The following is a 15036-nucleotide window of genomic DNA, read 5'->3' as shown; positions in this document are numbered from 1 at the left end:
ACGGAGTGAGCAGCCGGCGCTCCCAATAATTGCCCGAGCTCCGCGGTCCTCTATTTATTCAGGAGCCATCGGCCAATGAATGATGAGTGCCGACATGTGGGTAGAAGTCGGACCCCTCGGAGTAAAACCCACGCGTGCGAGGAGGCGACGCTCGATCCCGTGCAGACGGAACAGATGGAGCCTCGATTCTCTTGCACTGCCTTCTCCCGGCGAGCCGGGGGACGGCTCCCCCTCGACGCCCGCGGGAAGGGAGTTTGGCAGCATCCGTGCGTGATCCACCAACCCCCGCTGCTGCTGGCTCCACATAACGGGCAGCCGCGTGCAGCAGCGTGCCCCCCCCCACCCCCCGCTAGCCGACAACTGCCTCACTGAGTCTCAAGACGCGAGCAGGAGGCTCCTGCCACTAAGATGCTTGACCACTGCCATCATCAACAGGGACGTAGTTTGCTTCGCCTGAGAGACGTTCTGGATACGAGCTTGCGGACCCACTTGCTCTACTGCCTCCACGTGGAACGTTGGGCCGACGTTGTCCTGATTACTGGGTCCCCCCGTGGCAGCCCAGCGGGTTGGGAGTCTCCCCACACCTCCCCACACTCCTCCCCACACCTCCCCACACTCCTCCCCACACCTCCCCACACTCCTCCCCACACCTCCCCACACTCCGTTCCCCTGCCCTGCTCCCACCATCTCACGCCCACCTCATCACGCTTTCCCACTCATCCTTGGAGCGTCACTCCCCCCCCACCCCCACACCTTTGCCTCCCACCTCGCCCCACCTCCTCGCTTGTCCTTCCACCGTCTCCCACCTCGTCCCGCCGCCTCCCCCTCCTCGCGTCCTCTCGTTGTGACCCTGCGTGACACCGCGGTCTTAATCGATATCCATCTCCGACCCCGAGCAACGCGCTGCTCCCTCCCTCCCTCCTTGCATATCCTCTCTCTCTCTCTCCCTCCCTCCCCCTCGCTTGCTACTGCCCTCCCTCCTTTCTCTCCCCGTCTACTTACTCTCTCTCCCCCCATCCCTCGTCCTCACTCTTCCTTCCACTCTCCCTCCTTCGCCCTTTGCCCTGCCTAGCCCTCCCCCTAAGAGTAGCAATTTTAATAATACACGCAAAGGTCTCTCTCCTCCATTTCTCTCCGCATCTCCTCTGTTTATCTCGCCTTCCCAATCTCTATCTCCCTCCCCAATTTTCTGTCCATCTCTCTCCCCCATCTCTCTCCCGTTTCTCTGTCCATCTCTCTCCCCCATCTCTCTCCCCCATCTCTCTCCCATTTCTCTTCCCCTTCCCTCTCCCTCATATCCCCCCCCCCCCATCTCCCCCCCATCGACCCTTCCCATCTCTCCCCCGTCTGCCTCTCTCTCTCTGGTTCCGTCTCCCCGGCACGGAGTTTGCGGTGCAGCAGCAGCAGCAGCAGGAGGTGAAGTCTGGCAGGTGAGTTTGCACTCTGGCCAAGCTCCTTACGCGCGCCGAGTCGCAGCCCCTGGCCATTGGGACCCTGTCACCGCGAGCCTGCGGCACACGAGGCGGGCCTGGGGGTGGTTGCCATCGTAGGGCCCCTCACACGTGGCGAGATTGCCCGGCCCGAGCAGGCGTCGCTGGCGTGGCACGGAGGGTCCCAGCAGTTGCCACTCCTGGAGGTGCCAGCGCAGTTTAAGAGGTCGAGGGGTCCCGTGCGGTGGGGTGAAGTTTTGGTAACGCCCCACCAACCGATGCCGACACGCGTCTGGGCAACGTGGGACAGTGGCCCAAATTCCCTCCAGAGTTCTCCAGCAGTGGCGCGAGTGAACGACTGCTCGACCTTTGAGTTCTGTGCCACCACTTCACCTCCTCTCCCACCCCATCCCCTTCCAACCTTCTTCCCCCCCCCCACCCCTCCAGGTTCGACACCCCTCCGTGGCGTTTCTCAAGGCAGACAGCGGAGAGCAAATCCTCTGCGCGCCGGGTGGCGGAGGAGGCGGTGTAACTCAGGGGATGTCTGGGACCCCCGGAGGGGTCGGGGTCGGAATCGGGGGTCCCGGTGGGGTGGGCGACGAGGGGATCGGGGAGACGCGGGGCAGCCAGGCGAGCTTCATGCAGAGGCAGTTCAGCACGATGCTGCAGCCCGGCGTGAACAAGTTCTCGCTGCGCATGTTCGGCAGCCAGAAGGCGGTGGAGCGCGAGCAGGAGCGGGTCAAGCTGGCCGGCCTCTGGATCATCCACCCCTACAGCGACTTCCGGTGCGGGACCACGGGTCTGGCTCAGACCCGGGGGACACGGGTGACACGGAGATACTGGGACACAGACACACGGGGATAGGGGCACACGGAGACACTGGGACAGAGGGATACGGGGACAGGGAGACACGGGGATATGGGGACACAGAGACACGGGGACAGAGGGATACGGGGACAGGGAGACACTGGGACAGAGGGATATGGGGACACGGAGACACGGGGACGGAGACAGGGAGGCAGGGGAAGACATGAGGACAGGGGCACACGAGGATAGGGGAACAGGGGGACAGGGAGACACGGATACACGGGGACACAGACACACGGGAACAGGGACACACTGGGACAGGGGGACACGGGGACAGGGAGACACGGGGATATGGGGACACTGAGACACGGGGACACAGACACACGGGAACAGGGACACACTGGGACACGGGGACAGGGGGACACTGAGACAGAGGGATACGGGGACAGGGAGACAGGGAGACACGGGGATTTGGGGACACGGAGATACGGGGACACGGACACACGGGTATAGGGGAACAGGGAGACACAGGGACATGGAGACACGGGGACACAGACACACGGAACAGGGGGACACTGGGACAGGGGGACATGGGGACAGGGGGACACTGAGACACGGGGACACACTGCAGTGGCCCTGGACTAACACTTACCCAAACCCTCACGTGGGGTCAATCCTCGTGGGGGGTCCGGTTACGTGAGAGCCTTCTTCCACGTGGGTGGAGCGGTGGCGCCGCGGTTAGCGCACTGCGCCAACCGCCGCGCCCCAGGGGGGACGAGCCCAGCCGACCGAGTTCAATCCCCAGCCACGACATCGGTGGCAATGTTAACAACAATTACCTGGGCATCCCGTAGGTCCACTCGGCCCTAAAATTACTAACCAATGGGTACCTCGAGGGGGGTGGGGTAAACATCAGCGCGGGGGAGACAAACGTGGCTGAGGGTAGCGCTGGTGGCAGCACCCCGCTCGTGCGCGGTGCGGGGGCTTCTCATCGCCTGCTCAGCACTTTCCGCCACCAACAACAACAACAACCAACGCGGGGCCACACGGAATCTCTCTATCCCTGTCTCCGCAGCTTCTACTGGGACCTGACGATGCTGCTGCTCATGGTGGGGAACCTCATCATCATCCCCGTGGGCATCACCTTCATCAAGGAGGAGACCACCACGCCGTGGATCATCTTCAACGTCGTCTCCGACACATTCTTCCTCGTCGACCTCGTCCTCAACTTCCGCACGGGCATCGTGGTGGAGGACAACACCGACATCATCCTGGACCCGCGCAAGATCAAGGTGCTGCCCTTGTTGCTCCCACTGCTGCCCCCCCGCCCCTCGCCACGTGCAACTGCTGCTGCCCCTGCTCAATCGTTTGGTTGTTGTTGTTGTGATTGGAGCGACAAGTCGAGAGCGATCTGCGTCCGTGTCTCTCCCCGGCTGCCCCGGGGTGGAGGGAGGGTGGCGGAGCCGTGCCCATGCTCGGCGTGCCTCAAACACTCGACGATCGATCGCGCTCCGCGTCAATTTGTTCCCCGTCTCCCGCGCGCCGTTACGTCGCTGGCTTCATGTCCACGTGCCATGTCTTCGCCTGTTGTTGTTGTTGTTGTTGATTCCACCTGTATCCGTTGCGGATGGTAAAGAGCGTGGCGCCCCCTCGCACGTGTGGGGGGTTTCTCCACACCCCCCCCTCCCCCCTGGGTGTGTTCCTCCCACGTTAAAATTGACTTTGGCCACACATTCGAATGCAAATCGTCAACGTGTAAGGACGACGGAGCTCGGGCAAGGGTCGGCGCTGTCGTGCCGCTTTCTGGCTTCTGCCTTCCCCGAGCGCTTGTCCGCGCGCAGCTCGTTACCAACTCCACTGCAATGTCCCGAATAACGCTGCCATCTGCAAACATAACCATTACTATTAGTCATGCTGCATTGTGTGTGTGTGCGTATGATGAGCGGTAGTGTCGCAGTTATCGCCTTGCGCTACGAACCCGGCGACCCGAGACTGCCCAACACCAGTGACGATTATCTGAATCGGTCGTGGGCCTCCCCTAGGTCGACTCAGCCTCAAATGAGTACCTGGCGCGGTGTGTAAACATCGCCACTGGGGAGACAAAGGCGGTCGGGCGTGGTGTTGGCCACCCACCGCATCGTGTGCCGTATCGGCCTTCATAGGTGCTCCTGGCGAACAGCACTTGCCCCAACAGTCTGCTCAGACTACACGGGAGATCTTTGTCTTTGTGTCTCTGTCCGTCTGCGTGTCGCAAAATATGGGGAGCGGTGGTGCTCACCACTTCGCTACAAACCCGGCAAGCCAAGTTCGATTCCCGCTCGCAAACCAATAACAGTGACAGCGAATAATTGAACCGATCCTGGGCCTCCCCTAGGTCGACTCAGCCTTTAAAATGAGTACCTGGTGTGGTGGATAAACATCAGCACTGGGGAGACGAAGGCGGCCGGGTGAGATGGTGCTAGCCTCCTGTGCCGTGCCGGCCTTCATAGGTGCACGCTTAACCGCACTTGCCCGAGCAGTCATTTAAAGGCTATACGGGGGATCTCTGTATCGTTTTCTTATCTATTAATGTTGTAGTTGTCCGTCTGCTGTCTGTCTCTATCTATGTATGCTTCTCTTTCTGTGTTCATGTATTTTAAGATTGATTTTCATGGAAGGATAGAAATGACACCGCGAGAATGACGCGGCAGTGACAACCGCGAATCCGCAGTCTCATCACAGCGTCCGCCGCCCTCTGCGTGACCACCCCCGATTAGCACGGATGGCTACGTACGGTGCGAAAGAAGTTCCACATTCATGAATGTCATCATCTGCCTGTATATCCGTCGGTTTGACTGTCTTTCTGTCCATTTGTTTGTCTGCCCATCCATCTCTCCCGTCTGTCTGCGTCTCTGTCCGTCTGTCCATCTGATCATTCATTCATCCATGTGTCAATCTGTCTGCCTGTCTGAGTGTCCATCTGTTCATGTACCTATCCGTCTATTCATCTGCCAGTCGGTCTGTCTCTCCATCACACTGTCTGTTTGTCCATCTGTCTGTTTAAATGTCATCTGTCTGTCCATCTGATTATCCATCCATCGCTCCGTCCGTGCGTCCGTTCCCTGCGCGTCTCATCCGTCCATCCCGCTGTCCGTCCATCCGTTCCGTGCGCCCGTGCGCACGTCCGCCAATGCAGAGGAAGTACCTGCGCACGTGGTTCCTGGTGGACTTCCTGTCGTCCATCCCGGTGGACTACATCTACCTGATCGTGCAGCGGGGGTTCGACTCGGACGTGTACAAGACGGCGCGTGCCCTGCGCATCGTGCGCTTCGCCAAGATCCTGAGCCTGCTGCGGCTGCTGCGACTCTCCCGCCTCATCCGATACATCCACCAGTGGGAGGAGGTGAGCGCCGATGCACTCACCTGGGTGTGCACGTCAACTCGCCTGTGTGCGTGCATTCGCCAGCGAGGAGCGGTGGCGCAGCGGTTATCACGCTGCACTACGAACCCGGCAACCCGAGTTCGGTTCCCCGCTCGCGGCCAACACCGGTGGCGATTATCTGAAGCGGTCTTCGGCCTCCCCCCTAGGTCGACTCCACCTCAAATGAGTACCTGGTGCGATGTGTAAACCTCGCCACTAGGGAAGACAAAGGCGGTCGGGCGTGGTGCTGATACCCACCCCCTCGTGTGGCGTGCCGGCCTTCATAGATACTTGTGAACAGGACTTGCCCCAAACATCTGTTCAGGCTATACGGGGGACCTTTGTCTTTGTACACTCGCCTGTGCGTGGACCTGTCTGCACACCTCTCTGTGTATGGAGGGAAATGGAGTTTGGGGAGTTTGGTGGTGGCTATGCACGTGGCCTGTCACCGAACACTGGATGCAGCAGCTAGGGTTGGTGGATCACACGCAGATGCTGTGGGACTCCCTCCCTAACGGTGGGCGTTGAGGAGGAGCCGTACCCTGACTTGCTAGGAGAAGGCAGTACAGCAAGTGGACTAATCGCCATTCTGTTTATTACGTCTGCATGGGGATAGAGCGTTGCCCCCTTGCGCAAGGTGTGGGGTCTCCTCCACCCAAGGGAATAATAAACAAACACGACTCATCATCGTCCACATAAGAATTGATTTTACCTTTTCTGGCAATGAAACAGAAGGTGTTAAGACGTTTTTGTTTGCATGTTCACCACAAGTATGTGTGGTTAATGCAGACACGATTCCTTCTCATCATCTCCTATTTTATTGCCAGAAAGGGTACAACCAATTCTTATATTTTGATATTGGCAAGACAGGTCCCATGATGTCATCATGGTTCATCGGCTGAAAACATAAAAAAAAATTAAAACCCATCCTGGATGAGTAAGCATTATGAACTGAAATTAAAAACGATATTTATCGTAGCAGCTGAGGCCCACTGAACTATGTGACTCTTCGTCAGAAGCGACCTGGTCATCACAAATGATAGCTCAACGAAGTGGCTTATCACGTGGAAATGTATAGCAGCCAAATACTCTAAACGCGTGATGTTGATTCTAAATGTGGAGGACCCGGAGAAAAATCCATGCGACTACGGGGAGAGAGACACGCAAACTCCAAATATACAGAAGGCACCAGGGTCGAGATCGAACACACGACCTCCTGTATACCAGGCAAGGTAGTTAACATATCGCCGCCAAAGTAAGTATGATTTAATAATTAGACTATGTATCACAATTTTGTCCCTGGGTACTAAGTGTTATTTTTATTAATTGCTTATGCCTACAAAGTATAGAAAATGACTATTATTCCCCACAAACGTTGCTTTTGTGACCAGGACTGTATGTGAAAGAAAGACACAAATTCACACGTTTTCTCATTTAAATAGGAAAATTTCAACATCATTGTCCTGGTCACAAAATAAAAGTTTATGGGGAATAATAGCCATTTTCTGTACTTTTGAGGCATAAGCAATTAGGAAATAACACCGACTACCCAGGAACAAAAAAAGTGTGACACAGTGTTATTAATGGAGTATATTATTAACTTTGCTTTTGTGTTGGTCACAAAAGCAAAGTTTATGGGGAATAATCGCTATTTTCTGTACCTTTGAGGCATAAGCAATTAGGAAATAACACTGACTACCCAGGAACACATCTTTTTTGTTACACAGTGTTATTATTATCATCATTAGAGAGGGAGATTGAGATGAAGGGAGATAGGAAGATGTAGATGGAGGGAGGGGGTGGAGAGACGGGTGAGTAATCCCTCGCGTCATTCCGTGGAGCCAATTACCCCAAGTGGGTGAGAGGCGGGGGGGTGGAGGGGAGGGGGGGAGGAGGCGCGTGCCCTCGCACTCATAAACGCCTCTCCGTGCAGGCGCGACGCATTCCGTGGCAACACGTGGGGGAGACAGAGACACGTGGGGGAGACAGGGAGACAGAGACACGTGGGAGGAGACAGGGAGACAGAGAGGCACGTGGAGACAGGGAGACAGAGAGACACGTGGGGTAGACAGAGACACGTGGGGTAGACAGGGAGACAGAGACACGTGGAGACAGTGAGACAGAGAGACGCGTGGGAGGAGAAGGGGGGACAGAGACACGTGGAGAAAGACACCGAGACCGGGAAAGTTCTGAATTGACCGTCGTCTAGTGACACCACACGGCACGCTGTCGGGCGGGTGGTGGTGGCTGTGCTGCACGCGGCTGCCTGTAGCCCAGCACTGCAGAGACAGCAGCGAGGGTTGGTGGATCACCACACAGATGGGGTGAAACTCCTTTCCGGGGGGTGTAGGTGGCAACGTGGAATGTTCCAACGCTCACTGCAGAGAAGAAGCTGCCACTCCTCTGTCGGGAGCTGGACCAGTACAGACTGTATCTGGTATTCAGGAGGTCCAGTGGACCGTCTCTGGCTCCTGCCACCTTAAGGGGTCGACAGTCCTCTACTCGGGGCAGGAGACTGCCAAACAACAGGGAGTGGCACTTCTTTTTAACAAAATAATGAAGGGGGCATGGGAGCGTGGCGGTGAGGTGTGGGAAGCTGTTCTTTGGGCTCACCTTCCCATCAACCAGAGGCGAGGAGTGGTGGTTATGATTACTTATGCCCCCACCAAAGATGGACATCAGTGGAGGGATGCAGGCAAGGCCTATGAGTCAGATGTCTTCTATGACCCCCTGTCACAGGTGCTAGCTAAAGTGGCCCCTCGGGATAGAGTCATCCTGTTGGGTGACTTAATGCCCGAGTTGGTCATGGTGCTGGCACCTGGTCTGGAGTGATTGGAAGGCATGGGCCAGATCAGCTCAATATCAAGGGTAGGAGGCTGCTAGACTTTCGTGCAGCCCATGGTCTTGTAATTACCAACACGCTGTTCCAGCATCGGCACATTCACGTAACATCATGGATGCATGCCGGGTCCAAGCAAGAACATCTGCTGGACTATATAGTGACGGAACAGCAGATACAGGCCCATGTCCTTGACACCAGGACCTATCGTGGAGCTGATCTGCCCACTGACTATCGACTTGTCATCTGTAAGATGCGCCTGCCATATTTCCACTCCGGTGGTGGGTGTACACCCAGGACCCCATTCAAACGGATAGTGGCTTGGTCTCAGCTAGCTGATGAAAGTTGCAAGCGAGAATTTCATCATCGCTTGCGGCTGGAATCTGCCTCAGTGACCCGTGATCACACATTACTGTTTAATCCCATCAAAAAAGTAACTTGCAGCACCACACCTAGCACCATCATTAGGTGAAAGAACGGTGATCCAATCTCCGACCCCCAGAAGTAGAAGTATTCACCCCCTGTGAGTGGCTGGCCGAGGTGCCATCTGTTGAGGAAGTACTGAAGGCCGTTTGTGCACAGACTGTTCTACATGCCATCATAATAACAGTCTGGACCACTGAACGAGTTCCGCAGGATTGGAAGGATGCCCTGGTGGCCCCCCTCTTTAAGAAGGGGAACCGCACAGACTAACCACTACAGGGGCATCTCCCTGCTCAGTGTGCCGGGAAAGGTCCTGGCAAGGATTATTCAACATCGCCTTGCTAGGCACGCTGAGGAGAGGCTTGCGGAGACCCAGCGTGATATCAGGAAAGGGCGGTCCTAGACAGATGCCACATTTTCTGTCCGTCTGCTACAGCAGAGGTGTAGAGAATTACAACAAGACCTACATCTCTGCTTTATTAACCTGGTCAAGGCCGATGATACCATCAGTAGGCCTGGGCTCCGAGTTGTTCTTCGTGCTTTCAGAGTCCCTGACTCTCTGCTCACAATCATTAAGGACCTTCATGATGGTGAGCAGGCCCGGGTAAAACTACGTAGCCGGGAGTCGGAGCCATTCCCTGTTCACCTTTGGGTGCAACAGAGATGTCCTCTGGCTCTCACATTATTCAAAATCTCTTTCGACCACGTAGTTTGTGAAGCTTTCGATGTCTGTACCAGAAGGGTGCAGTCAAAAGATGGCTCCCTTTTGGTCAATCATGTTACATATGTTGATGATCTGGAAATTTCTGCTCACTCAGAGGAGTTGGAGGTACTGCTGCTGAACCTGGAGTGCGCGACTAAGAGGTGGGGCCTTACCATCTCAGCCCCACCAAAACTAAGCACCTGTCTGGGTATTTTGTACCATCAGATACTCCACCCCCACAACTCCCAATTGGTGATGGGGCAGTTGTGAAGAGAGTGGAGAGTTTCCCATGCCTGGGCAGTGTGCTTATGACCGGCTTCGGTTTGACAGCAGAGGTCTTACTCCAAATCGAGGGACATTATATTTTCCTCGGTTGCATAACACTGTGTTGAAGCTACCTGGTCTGTCGCTCCACACGAAGCTTCAGGTCTTCTCGGCCACAGTCATGCCCTCCCTTCTCTACGCTTGCGAAACGTGGAACCCCCTCATGGAACATCTTCGTTGATTAGAAACATTTAGGCTGGCCTGCCTATGATCTATCCTGGGTTTAACCAGGCTGAATTGTGTGAGGGGCTACAAATCCTTGAAAGATCTGGACAACGTCCCATCGGTGAGCTCCTCTGGTTGGCAAGGCTGCGTTGGCTGGGTCATGTAGCCCGCATGCCCAGCCACCGCGTGCCTAAACAGCTTTTGTTCGGCCAGATAGAGGGGGGTAAACGGGCGTGGCATGGGCTAGAGAAGAAATGGAGTGATGTGGTACAATAGAATGTGGAGCTGAGTGGACTTGCCGATGACTGGTACCAGCGGTGTCAAGATCGGCCTCTGTTGAGGAGGCTCGTGAAGGACGCTACTGGGCAGTTGGAGGCAGTCGCCCTCCAACAACAACGGAGGGCGGAGGAGTGAACGTCACAACAATGAGCGGAGCGCCGGGTGGCTAAACCACAGCAAGTTGGCACAGTAGGGGGCACAGGTGGTGCATCGGCCAGTCATCTCAGTGAGTCGACCCATGGCACCTGGATCTGTCCCGTGACCTCCTGCCAGCGGGTGTTAGACACTTATCTTTGTACACCCCCACCCCTCCCCCTGCATCTGGCAGATCTTCCACATGACGTACGACCTGGCGAGCGCCGTGATGCGGATCTTCAACCTGATCGGGATGATGCTGCTACTGTGCCACTGGGACGGCTGTCTGCAGTTCCTCGTGCCCATGCTGCAGGACTTCCCCAAGGATTGCTGGGTGGCGCTCAACGGCATGCAGGTGCGTGCGTGTGTGCAGGTGTGTGTATGTGTTTGCAGGTGCATGTGTGTGCGTGGGGAGCGCTAACAGCACTTGCCCCAACAGTTTGTTAAGGCCATACGGGGGACCGTTGTCTTTGGAGCGGTAGTGTAGCGGTTAGCGCGCTGCTCTACAAACCCGGCGGCCCGGGTTCGATTCCCTCTCACGGCCAACACCAGTGACGATTATCCAAACTGGTCATGGGCCTCCCCTAGGTCGACTCAGCCTCAAATAAATACCTGGTGCGGTTTGTAAACATCGCCACTAGGGGAGACAAAGGCGGTCGGGCGTGGTTGTTGGCCACCCATCCCCTCGTGTGCCACAGTGCCGGCCTTCATAGGTGCTAATCGCTAACAGCACTTACCCCAACAGTCTATTATGGCTACACGGGGGATCTTTGTTTTTTTGTCTGTAACTCTGTGTGTCTGTGTCCGTGTGTTAAGTGCATTGAGTAACCCACAAATAGGCAGGGCGAGTTTATTACGATCGTTAATTATTCATCACCGCTGTTGTTGCTGCAGCTTGGAGGAAATCGAGGTGCGTTGTTGGCAAGCGGTTGAGGCAGGAGATTCATGGACTTGCTCTTTTCCATCGACTCACTTGGGCTCATTCAGACTGCGAAGGGCAAGGCACAGAGGCTGCACGTGTTCACCCAGGAAAGCCTCGAGACTCGTTTCACTGGACATCTGTGAAAAAGAGCTTTATAGCTCATCGGATTCCTCCTCTATTATAAATACAGATTCAGATTATGTTTTCAGGAGGGTCCTGCTACTTTGGGACGTTTTTTGTTGTTGGCTGTGAGAGCGATCCTGAGAAGCCCAGAGGGAACCAATGCAGAACAGGAAGGAGAATAAAGACAAAGATCCCCCGTGTAGCCTTAACAGACTGATGGGGCAAGTGCTGTTAGCGGGTAGCACCGATGAAGGCCGGAATGGCACACGAGGGGGTGGGTGTCCAGCACCACACCCGACCATCTTTGTGGCGATGTTTACTTCACACCGCACCAGGTACTCATTTGAGGCTTAGTCGACCTAGGGGAGAGTCAGGACTACACACACTTGCACTCTCTCACACAGTCACCACGTTCACTCACGTTCGACTACGCTAATTGTATGGAGTTTCCATTTTTTTTGTATACATAAGTCTTAATTTTTATAAACTTTACTGTTCACTATACTAGTCTTTTTGGAGTTGGAAGTTTGAGATATTTTTTAGTAAATTAGGAGAATAAAAGCCGAGTCTGTGTGATAAGTTGCCATGAATTTGTCTGCGTATGGTCAAGACGTGTCCATGGCAGTCACTGGGAAAGACTTTGAGATGAGCGGCAAATTAGAAGCATAAATCATAATAATAGAGTTCATAATTAATTTACTTTGGGTTCGAGCCTCTAGGTACGATGCCTACACGACGACCACCCACACCAAGTAGCAACCATAACATCGGTAGTAAAAGCCTATGGGTAAAATTAATAACACTACGACGGGCCATGGTAATCATACTACGGCGTGTCGTAGTATTATAACGGCGAATACAACCGCAGTATTTACCAGGGTGGTCACTGCAAGTCGTAGTATTATAACGGCAAATACAACCGCAGTATTTACCAGGGTGGTCACTGTAAGTCGTAGTATTATAACGGCAAATACAACCATATTATTTACCAGGGTGGTCACTGTAAGTCGTAGTATTATAACGGCAAATACAACCGCAGTATTTACCAGGGTGGTCACTGCAAGTCGTAGTATTATAACGGTGAATACAACCGCAGTATTTACCAGGCTGGTCAATGCAAGTCGTAGTATTATAACGGCGAATACAACCGCAGTATTTACCAGGGTGGTCACTGCAAGTCATAGTATTATAACGGCAAATACAACCGCAGTATTTACCAGGGTGGTCACTGTAAGTCGTAGTATTATAACGGCAAATACAACCACATTATTTACCAGGGTGGTCACTGTAAGTCGTAGTATTATAACGGCAAATACAACCGCAGTATTTACCAGGGTGGTCACTGCAAGTCGTAGTATTATAACGGTGAATACAACCGCAGTATTTACCAGGCTGGTCAATGCAAGTCGTAGTATTATAACGGCAAATACAACCGAAGTATTTACTAGGGCGGCCGCTGGAATGGTGAACCGCTGAACCTCCATGACAACGAAGGCGGCAAGAGGCTCCGCCGCTGGACCCGCGTTGCCGGATTGAGGCCAGAGCTGGGGTGAGGGCCGTGTGTTGCCAGATTGAGGCCAGGGCTGGGGTGAGGGCCGTGTGCTGCCGGATTGAGGCCAGGGCTGGGGCGAGGGCCGTGTGTTGCCGGATTGAGGCCAGGGCTGGGGCGAGGGCCGCGCGCTGCCGGATTGAGGCCAGGGTGGGGTGAGGGCCGTGTGTTGCCGGATTGAGGCCAGGGCTGGGGTGAGGGCCGTGTGCTGCCGGATTGAGGCCAGGGCTGGGGCGAGGGCCGTGTGTTGCCGGATTGAGGCCAGGGCTGGGGTGAGGGCCGTGTGTTGCCGGATTGAGGCCAGGGCTGGGGCGAGGGCTGTGTGTTGCCGGATTGAGGCCAGGGCTGGGGTGAGGGCCGTGTGCTGCCGGATTGAGGCCAGGGCTGGGGTGAGGGCCGTGTGCTGCCGGATTGAGGCCAGGGCTGGGGTGAGGGCCGTGTGTTGCCGGATTGAGGCCAGGGCTGGGGCGAGGGCCGTGTGTTGCTGGATTGAGGCCAGGGCTGGGGCGAGGGCCGTGTGTTGCCGGATTGACGCCAGGGCTGGGGTGAGGGCCGTGTGCTGCCGGATTGAGGCCAGGGCTGGGGTGAGGGCCGTGTGTTGCCAGATTGAGGCCAGGGCTGGGGTGAGGGCTGTGTGTTGCCGGATTGAGGCCAGGGCTGGGGCGAGGGCCGTGTGTTGCCGGATTGAGGCCAGGGCTGGGGCGAGGGCCGCGCGCTGCCGGATTGAGGCCAGGGCTGGGGCGAGGGCCGTGTGTTGCCGGATTGAGGCCAGGGCTGGGGTGAGGGCCGTGTGTTGCCGGTTTGAGGCCAGGGCTGGGGTGAGGGCCGTGTGTTGCCGGATTGAGGCAGCCGTCACCGTGATGCTAATTTGGGTTCATGCGTCAGGGGCCGTGGGGCCGGGGGGGGGTAAGACAACAAAAATAACAACCAAACAAACAGACGCGGATATAAACACGATCCTCTGAAACCCACGTTTCGCGTCAAAGCCAAGCAGGGTGCAGGCCACTAAACTTACCCCAACCAAGTCGCAATTCCACATTCCCAAGGTTGGAAGGGTTGGGGGGGGCTGCAGGGGGCCAGTCTATCCACAAAGTGGTACAGTCGTCGATTTAACCTCCCTCTAAGGATGATGAAATGCACTGCGGTACAATGTGAGTTTATGTAGCAACATCTAACTCAATGTGACTGCATTGCAAGACGCCATACAAACGCGCTGGCTGCCTTTATTTTATAGAAAGAGGCAGTAGGGGTCTATGTGTCTCGGTGTGGGTATATGGGTCTCCATGTGAGTTTGTGGGTCTCTGTGCGAGCCTATGAGTCTCGGTGTGAATTTATGGGTCTGTGCAAGTCTATAGGTCTTTATGCAAGTCTATGGGAGACATAACACTATGGAACACAATTTTTGTTCCTGGGTAGTAAGTGTTATTTCGTAATTGCTTATGTCTAAAAAGTATAGAAAATGGCTATTAGTCCCCACAAACTTTGCTTTTGTGACCAGGACAGTGATATTTTGAAATATACCTATTTTTTATTAGAAAACAGGACAATTTGGTGTCTTTTAGTTCACATAAAGTCAGAAAAAAACATAATATGAATCAAAATTAACATGTATTTATACTAACGTAATACAAAAATGATTTCAAAAGATTTAGAAGCGAGTAGTTTTTCGAGATTTACGATTATACTGTAAATCACTTTCACGAATCAGCCTCCAAATGTAGTCTCTCATCATGTTCTTGTTATACTGTCCTTGGTAGCGGCGTTCAAAGTCCAGTATATCTTGATGGAAGTGCTCGCCTTGCTCCTCCGAGTACGCTCCCATGTTCTCCTTGAATTTATCAAGATGAGCATCAAGGACATGGACTTTGAGGGACATCCGACAACCCATTGTGCCGTAGTTCTTCACCAGAGTCTCAACCAGCTCCACTTAGTTTTCG

At 54.8% G+C, this 15036-nt stretch overlaps 1 protein-coding gene across 1 annotated transcript in view; it reads left to right on the top strand.

Moving 5' to 3' along the window:
• Positions 1-15036, top strand: part of LOC144935394 (uncharacterized) — a 37713-nt gene that overhangs the window by 8812 nt on the left and 13865 nt on the right. The window contains exons 3-6 of the mRNA XM_078861985.1: positions 1878-2215; positions 3313-3529; positions 5413-5619; positions 10699-10860. Coding sequence (XP_078718111.1) covers positions 1878-2215; positions 3313-3529; positions 5413-5619; positions 10699-10860 — 924 coding nt within the window. The remainder of the gene's footprint in view (positions 1-1877; positions 2216-3312; positions 3530-5412; positions 5620-10698; positions 10861-15036) is intronic.

The sequence above is a fragment of the Lampetra fluviatilis genome, chromosome 13 (genome assembly GCF_964198595.1).
Source record: "Lampetra fluviatilis chromosome 13, kcLamFluv1.1, whole genome shotgun sequence".
Lineage (NCBI taxonomy): Eukaryota > Metazoa > Chordata > Hyperoartia > Petromyzontiformes > Petromyzontidae > Lampetra > Lampetra fluviatilis.
This window is presented reverse-complemented; position numbering and strand designations above follow the sequence as displayed.